Genomic DNA, 8897 nt, shown 5'->3' with positions numbered 1-8897 from the left:
AAATGAAATGTATTTGATGAACAATATCGGACAGCGATGTACAGAATGCTTGTAAGTATGTTGATTGTTGAGTCAACAGGGAGCAATCTTACGTTGGAACAACACACCCATGACGGTGCAGTATATGAAAAAGAAGCGACTGAAGCGCACAGCCTGAGTGCCAGCCATGACACACGGTGACAGAAAACTGAAGATTATGATAGACATAGTGGCTCCTGATCGTTTATTGCTGATTCAGTTCACAGCTGCAGAAACATCACAATTGCTTATCGTACAGATGCGTCGCCGTTACAGGTCTCATTTCACTGACGAATCACAATACGATATAATGAAGTAAAATAGCGAGTTTAGGCGTCCTGGATATCGACGCGGCCGGTGAAGACGGGGAGGGCGTCGCTCTCGGGCTGGTAGCCGTTCTCATCGGCCAGGAAGGACAGGTAGGTGACGGTACCGTCAGGGTGGGGGATCTCGAAGCTGCCCGACTGGGTGTAGCTGCCCGTCTCGGAGTCGGCGCCAGGGTAGGAAAGGCCAGACTCCTCGCGGATGATGCCGTTGGAAGTCTCCAGGCTGTGAAGAGGGAGATAACAATCAGCCCAAAGCAAGTATTGATCAACCATGTTTGTGTTTCTTGCTGTTTTGGCACCATTTATTGCATTAATGTCTAGTTGCAGTTGAATATGTTTACGATCTAACACAAAATACAGACAATTCATTAAACCGCGGATGGTAAGAACTCCTTAAACGCTATTCGAAACACTCAGATGCTTTTCAGCTGACTTGGCTCACCTGAAGTCGTAGGAGTTGTCCTCGCGGTGTTCGTTCACGTAGTCGACGATGGTGGCATCCCTCTCACTCTGGGGCCGGGCCAGAGCCACGGCGGCGAGGCACAGCACGATCAGCTGGGAAAGAAACATTGGCGTGGAGTCAAACAACGTCCCTCTAGCTACATACGCCTCGAACAAGGACCAGTTAACCCACGCCCGTAAACGGTGTTTTGCCACCTTCGCCCATGCAGGGGGGGGGGTTGGTGCGACCCCCCCCCTGGCGTTTGAAAACGGAGCGTCGTAGAGCTTAGCGGAAAAGACCAACGGATTGCTTTCAACGAGATCTCGCGATTGGTGGTATATTTTTGGTTCTAGGTCAACATTTGACCTACTTATGACCGGTCAAAGGTCAAATTTTCGGAAAAATCTAACTTTTTCAGATTTCCGCGCCGATTGCGGCAAAACTGTAAGAGATATCGACTTGAAACCTTCACTGTCGTGATCCTTGATCAATTCTCTATCGTTTGGTGTGTATTTCGATGTCATAACTCTAAAAATGATGCGTTGGGAGCATCGGAAGTCTGCAAGGTCATTTGTGCATTGGGTCACGTCAGGCGTGTGACGTCACTGACCTGACCCTGACCCAAAATGAACTACAAGAAACAACCGACGATGCCTGAAATGGATAGCAAATTCGAATTCAGGGCATCAAAATACCCCGAAAAGGCATACAAGTGCAAGAAGTCATTACAGGTCAACCGAGGTCACTGACCTTACCTTGACCTTTAGTAACCTTCAAAATGTCAACGGACATTGTGCAAATGTCAAATCAGCCAGTTGTGATTCTAAAACAATCCATCAGTGTGTCAGGTCAGTCGGCATTTATACCAATGTGAAGCAATCTCCAATTTAGCGTAAATCTGGCCGGAGGTTGTTCCCTTTATGACGTCATAACTCCGTGACCTGACATGACTTTGACAAAAAAAAATACCAAAAGTTGCGCAAAGGATGCCCCATAGGGTACTGAAAATTTGAGCACGCTATCTGAAACGGTTCGGCGTGTAGTTAAGAAAACCTCAGGGGGGGGGGGGGTTGCACCCCCCCCCCTACATGGGCGAGGGTTAAATGATCATGAAAAAGAACGATTGAATGCGGGTACGGAAAACGCTGGCTTTGTCATTTATTTCTTAGTTGAGCAAACAAACCTTGATTCACACTAAATGAAGATTTCTTTATCGAGCTTTGATATCATTAAGCTGCGCTTAGGCATTTCTTAAGGCGCTTGCTTTGTCTAGTCACGGGTCATAGTCAAACAATACAACGCTGATGGCTGTGACTTTCCCACATTAAAAACTCATGTCACGAAATTCATATTTGATATGAAATATGGATGGACCGGCCACTGGATACTGTGACAATATCTTCTTTCCCTGTAGTGCCTCCACACTTACGAGCTTCATGTCTGGATGAGAGATGTCACGATTGTGTGCTGGGGCTACTGCAGCTCCCCGCTTTTATAATGCATTAACGACTGACAACCCATACAATCGATTGCCGCGGCCTTGCGCGAGGATTCAGCTCCCATCTCGTTTTTTCTCCTCGACATCTCACCAAATGTAGACAATAGGAATGGATTTAAAGGCTATATTTTTAGCAATCCAGATTGGGATCTGATAGTGCTGACTGATTAGGGATTATTTATGCCTAATTATCCCGTCTTGCGTTGCTGGTAGCATAAAACTGGCGATTCGTCAGTAGTCCTGATGACATGTGATGATCTAGCAGGTGCTTTGTTTGCTTTGTGTGATAATTGCATTAAGTACGGATCGGTGAGCACGACATTCGATTAACCCGCAACCCGTCGAGAACCACGCCACATAGCGACAAGCGGCAAACGGCGTTGGACAACCCCATCAGAGAACTACCTTGTGACCCAATTTCATTGACCTAGGTCAAACCGATGACGTCACAGGTCAAGTCAAAGGACGAATTTTCACCGTTTATAGGCATTTCAAGAAATGTGTTGTAAAATCGAGTAAAATGCATTTCATTGAAAATCATCGATGGGGAAATGTTCGTCAAACACATATTTTGTTATTTGAGGTCACTGATACCAGGTCAGGTCACAGAGGTCAGGTCACTGAGGGTCACAATATGAAAATATCATGTGATGCATATTTTGTGGTCCATTTTATATGCCAAATACGATTATGTGGGTCAGGCAGCCTTTGGGGTCAGTTAAGATTATGTTCTGGGGAAGGTCAGGTCAAGGTCAGGTCAAGGTCAGGTCAAGGTCAGGTCAAGGTCAGGTCAAATTAGGTCAAGTTTCAAAGTTGATATTTTTGCATAAAATGGGTATCGAATCCATGCAGCTCGTCACGGGGAGTTCAATGGTGGTCTTTTTTGCGCTACGTGGTCTAGAATTGCTAAAAATTGAGTTCAAAAATTTGACGTCATCAATTTTGAACAGTTTTTTTCGCTATAACTTGGCCAAAAGAGGAGGTATCGATCTGAAATTTGGTTTATATATAGAAGATTGCAGGGACTATGACATCTTCCGGTTTTTTCGAAATTCGGAAAAATTTTGGGATTTTTTTTGCGTTTATCAAAAAATAAATTTTTTGAATTTTTAGGGGTCAAAAACCAACATTTTCAACATCCGAGATAGCAGTTTTGTAGCACCGCCTTTTGTCTACATGACCATATAAAGAACTTTGAAATTGCTTGGTAACTATAGATTTTGTGAGCGTTTCCAGATTTCATGTTTTTTGCTCATTTTTGCTCGAACATGACCTCAGTTTGACCTCAATAACTCCTGACCTAAGGTGACCTAAGACTTGAAATGTTGTGTGAAGGTGTCAAATTTATGTCCGGGAAGGTACTGAAAATTTGGCGGCGCTGCACGCCGCCGTTTTCTTGCCATTTAGGAAAAACCACAGGGGAGCAAATTACCCCCCCCCCCCAGCGGGGCGAGGGTTAACCCGCGAGGTGTTGGGGGGGGGAAGGCGCTAAACGCCCCCACTTTTTCGTAGTGCTATAGCTGGCGCGTCCAATTTTGAATACCTGTAGGGAATCAATTGAAATTTGTCGTGACGAACTTTCGAAAAAAATCGTTGGGAAAATTTCGAGTTATCGAGGTTTTAGTGACGTGATGATTTCTGACTTTTAGGCTAAAGACGGTATATGTTTAAAAATCATATAAAATCACAGAACAGGCGTAGCGATAGAGACATACCGTAAGCGCCATTAGACTGCTAATACCAAGAACAATGAAATGGCCATCTTCGATACTTTATTTATTATTCTGCGTTTCCCCAAAGCTTGAACTGAATCTTGGCAATTTCTCGTGACTTCTTCACGACTATAATGCATGTATTTCTTAAACTGATCTTTTTCGACCAAACACATACGCATGATTAAATGAACGTCACTATCATGTTCTATGCCTAAAAGTGCACATAAAATAAAACATCTGCATATGCTGCGAAGTGCTAATGCTCTTTTGATTTTCGGGGATATACCTTTTCTTACCGGATTGACTGAACCTTGACCCTGAGCTAAACTTGACTGACCTAACTATATATGAATCTAATCTAATACTCGTAGGGGAGAGTGGGGTAATTTGGCCGGTGGTGTAAATTGGCCGCCCCCACCTGTACGAAAGCTTATAAAAGTGAATGAAATAACTTTAGTCTCTATTCATTTGTCATCGGCAGAACTAACTCCAATGTTCTGACGAACATACTCCAACAAATGTCAAAACTTTCCCCCTCTTAGTTTTATTGAAAATTAATAAAACGTGAATTTCGTTAGAAAATGATAACTTTTACTTCCGTTTAAAAATTTGTATAACATGTAGTATTTGGGCTGTAAACGAATTCCAACATTATAGCGCCATTTTTGAGGGTGTTCAGCGGTTCCAAGAGCAATTTCATCTAGTTCTGTACAGCCATTACGACTTTATAGACAACAATTTTCAGAATGGCAATGTGGGGCTATTTGGCCGGGACTAGCGGGGCAACTTGGCCGGTTCGCTCAGAGTCACTATGCTGGGACGGCCAAGTTGTCATGGTCAATTATACCATAAAGGACATAATTCATGACCAACTTTGACTACCTTGATGCCATATTTCCTATTGGACAGCTGTAAGGGCATGTGACGTCATCAAAGGTTACCTAACGCTTTTTTGCTAATAAATACTTACAGAAAAAAGATACAGCCGCGCAAATGGTCTCATTGTATTCAGCTCGTCAAGGCGCATCGAATGATATGCATGATGACCTTGAACCCACGTAACCTTGAGGTCAAGCGACCTGAGGTAACGTGACCTGAAGCCAACCTTTGACCTTGACCTCTCGAGGTCAACACATACATGTTTCGATGCGGAATGACGAGAGAATTACGATGGTACTTTTAGTTTTGGCCTAGCTTGATTAATTCAAAAGCTATTCGTAAAAAACTGTCATCGCATCTAGAGTCGCTATTTTGACTATTTTCGACCCCTGTGACGGCTGAGTCAACCTCCAAAATGCTTCAAATGCGTCGTAGGACATGCGTAATTGCTGAATGTGAAGCTGACTCGCCGATAACAAAAATCATGGCCTCAAACTAACACCGGCCAAATTGCCCCACACCCCCGGCCAAATAACCCTGCTAGTGGGGCAATTTGGCCGCTTTGCAGACCTTTGTAATACGTCACAATTTCAATATAAGTAGTTACTCTATCATTTCAAGTTTACTGTCCGGGAAAGTAAAATGTATGCCACACCTGGCAGCGTTGAGAAAATGCAGAAATGTTTTGTCGATTTTTAGTTACATCGTTTTCTAAAAAAAAAAACGGCCAAATTACCCCACTCTCCCCTATAGCACTTATATGTAGGATTATTGTAGTAATAAATGGACAAGTATTGTATCGAGAGTACATGAACCTCCAGGCTCCACGAATCAAACTATTAAAACAGTTACATTAAAGGCGTACCGGTTTCTTCTATTGACTTCTTCAGCGCCGTTGTATAAAACAAGGAACAAGAAAACGAGCACAACATCAATCGTTCGAAATAAATCTCAGAAATACGTGCTATTTATTTCAAACGATTGATGTTGTGCTCGTTTTCTTGTTCCTTGTTTTATACAACGGCGCTGAAGAAGTCAATAGACGAAACCGGTACGCCTTTAATGTAACTGTTTTAATAGTTTGATTCGTGGAGCCTGGAGGTTCATGTACTCTCGATACATGTAGGATTATGCACAGTCTTGACAGAGTTTATGATGAGAGGTGCCCAGTACGAGGTTCTTTGCCCATGCAACTGAAATCGCAATTTCAGGTGTTTGATCTGACCTTGATCCGACCTGTGACCTAAAAATTTAACTTTGAAGTACCCATTCAAAGGGTGTCGCCGAGTTCTTTCGTTTCCCGCCTCGCGCACGTTGCGTTGCGCCTATTGGTTCTCGCGTTATCGGCTGGGACGTTTAACGCCCCCCCCCCCCCCACCACCAACTGGCGGGTGGCGAAATACCCCAGCAACTTCCGGGTTAAAATTGCATATGATACCAACAAACAATAGAAAACGCACTCATGAATATTTGAGAATAATGTATTAGCCTGTAGGCTCAGATGCATTCTGGAAATGGACTATAAAAAGAAAAAAAACTCGGTACATAAAAAAGAAACGTTTCAGGACATTCGATCAAGCGAGAGGTCCAAACAGTACCTCAGGCTGCAGATGCTTGATTATTTGGGGTGAATAGAAAAATGACTGATCAGCTTGGCATGCACGCCAACGCTGCATGAAGGAGACGAGACCTAACAACCCATGAATATTGGATAGGTAATCATATATGTACTATATACGGGCTCCCGTAGAACGTGATCTAGGCATGTATTTTAAACTTTGTTGAGATCAACACTGTGCCGTAAATATTTGATATCCTTGCTCAAGTCATTTCATTAGTATTCAGTAATCCAATTGATAATCAGTTTTTGGCACCGATAATTACACCATGGACATGAGCTTTTTGCAAATGAAGAGAACAGTGTTCAATAAAAACGAGCAGAGCTGCTGTTGTCGGTCGGTGTGGCTAAAAACGCCAAATGCTCCTGCCTGCTGGCCAATGCTATTCTATTTTATTTTGTGGGGTCTAACGACAGACGAATTATTGAAATTAGGGGAGGCCTTGGTCTGGGCCGGTACCCTAGTGCTCCGCCGGGCCTGAGCCCATCCAGTTGCAGTGGACAGACCACTCAGCCCCCTGGCAGCCACTGCACGGGGCCATGGGCCTGCTTTGGATGGAGCTACCCACGTCGGACAAAGGTGACTGCCAAGCCCGGAGCAAATGGTGCGAGGCGCGATTGAGAACAATTTTTCTGACCTGAGAATCTAAGAGAAAGCGAGGGAACGCTGGCCAATGTCTCTCGGGTCAATTTAGCAGCTCGTCTCAATCATCTCCGCTAGGGAGCGCTGGCGAAGCGCAGTTTCAGGGGATGCTCGCTCGGCGGCGCTAGGATCGCTCTTTCAGCGGTGATAGTGGTGAACGCTTGCTCGACGCAGTACTACTAAGTTATCTACTTTGATAAGCCGGAAGTTCATCTATTATTCAAAAACATACTTCACTTGTCTGAAGTGAGCAATGGACCTTTTTTGTGGCTGGATCGAAAATAAGGTGCGCAAGGCAGGCCGCGAGGCATAGGCGGCGGAACGGGGAGGGCACCGGGGCACCGTGCCCCCCTTTGATTTTGGCATTTTAACATTAGCCCTATGGGCGTTGCATGGAAAGAATGGGACCAAAAGTCGGCAGTGCCCCCCCCCCCCTTAACTGAAGATGTTCCGCCACTACTGCCGCGAGGAGAAGCCAGTGAGTGAAAAAACTTGACATCATCCTCGTCATCAACATCATCAAGATCAAGATGCTACACTACTTGTGCCATCCGAGATAGTGAACACGACGACGACCGTCTAAAATATCTAGGCAACTCGATCACTGCAGCTAATCCGCCGGATTACATTCATGCCGAACACTTTCTTCGTGTTTCTGGCTGATGTGTAAGCTCAGTGTAAACGGCATTTTATGCCGTTTATCTTATCACTCAGTGCCTGTTTTGTTTATGTATAGGGCAGATCGGTGTGCATGCCTAGTTTTCGCTTATTTTTGTGTGAAAAGGTTACAAGTCGAGCTTTCGAAAACCGTCACATGTTTTTCCTGGAAGCCAGTAATCGTGTTCAGCCAGAAGCAAATACATACTTTGCGGATTGTTGCTAAGTACAAATCGCACTTTATTGATTTTTAGTAACAATGAGAGACACATGCTTAATATTTTGCTACATACTGTTGCAAATACTTTACTTACATACTGTTGTTATCTGACAATGTCAGGTAAATAACTAGAATATATTTCTAATTTCTTTAATTCATGATTTTTTTTTCATTCGCCGAGTGTTTTAAAATCAATGCCAGCGACGTCCTTAGATCCTATAACAGTCTCTGACATTCATCAATATCCATTATACTCCATCCACCTGCCCCTTTCCCAAGGACCAGCCCATTATCATGTCATCCTTGACGTTCACTCTCAGTCTCAGCCATTATCAAGCTTTCCCGTTCTCGGCTGACGGCAATCCAGCCAAAAAAAAAAAAAACAACGGTGAAGTGTCAGCTCCAGTATAGGAGCATACCTCCTCCGGAGTGACATGCTGTGCGACTGGGTGATCTGCCCAGGTATCTTGATCTGCCCCACCGCGACACTTCTGTCCCAACGGAATGGGCCCATGAGTCACTGCAGTGCGCCAATCGGTGGTTAAGTTTCCCGATGTTGCATTTTATCCGCTCATCACACTACCTGAAAAGGTTTTAATAGACTGAAAATATATAAAAACAACGCGAATAAAAAGCTCCATGCCTCGGACTGAGCGGTCGTCGGTAGCTGGGGGTTTCCTTTACAGCCAACTAGGGATGACCGTCAGCGCGGTCGCTGTCTGGTCCTCCCTCATGACGGTATGACACGATGCATGGTGATTAGCGTGGCGAAGTGGTGCAGTGACATTGATTGTGCTGGCCTCAATGCGAGATAAGCTGGTGATCTGTGAGAAGATCGTATATTTTTCAAACTTAGATACGAGCTATTTGAATGTAAACCA

At 44.3% G+C, this 8897-nt stretch overlaps 1 protein-coding gene across 1 annotated transcript; it reads right to left on the bottom strand.

The window, feature by feature from the left end:
- On the bottom strand, nucleotides 1–2296 carry LOC122382072 (endocuticle structural glycoprotein SgAbd-5-like). Its single transcript, XM_043366976.1, has 3 exons — nucleotides 2216–2296; nucleotides 787–899; nucleotides 1–567 (listed from the first exon to the last, which is right to left on the bottom strand). Exons 1-3 carry the CDS (start codon nucleotides 2222–2224, stop codon nucleotides 348–350), a joined length of 342 nt encoding a protein of 113 aa, XP_043222911.1. The 5' UTR covers nucleotides 2225–2296; the 3' UTR covers nucleotides 1–347.
- Between the last annotated feature and the right edge of the window lie 6601 nt (nucleotides 2297–8897).

The sequence above is a fragment of the Amphibalanus amphitrite genome, unplaced genomic scaffold (assembly GCF_019059575.1).
Source record: "Amphibalanus amphitrite isolate SeventyFive unplaced genomic scaffold, NRLGWU_Aamphi_draft 000133F_arrow, whole genome shotgun sequence".
Classification (NCBI taxonomy): domain Eukaryota; kingdom Metazoa; phylum Arthropoda; class Thecostraca; order Balanomorpha; family Balanidae; genus Amphibalanus; species Amphibalanus amphitrite.
This window is presented reverse-complemented; position numbering and strand designations above follow the sequence as displayed.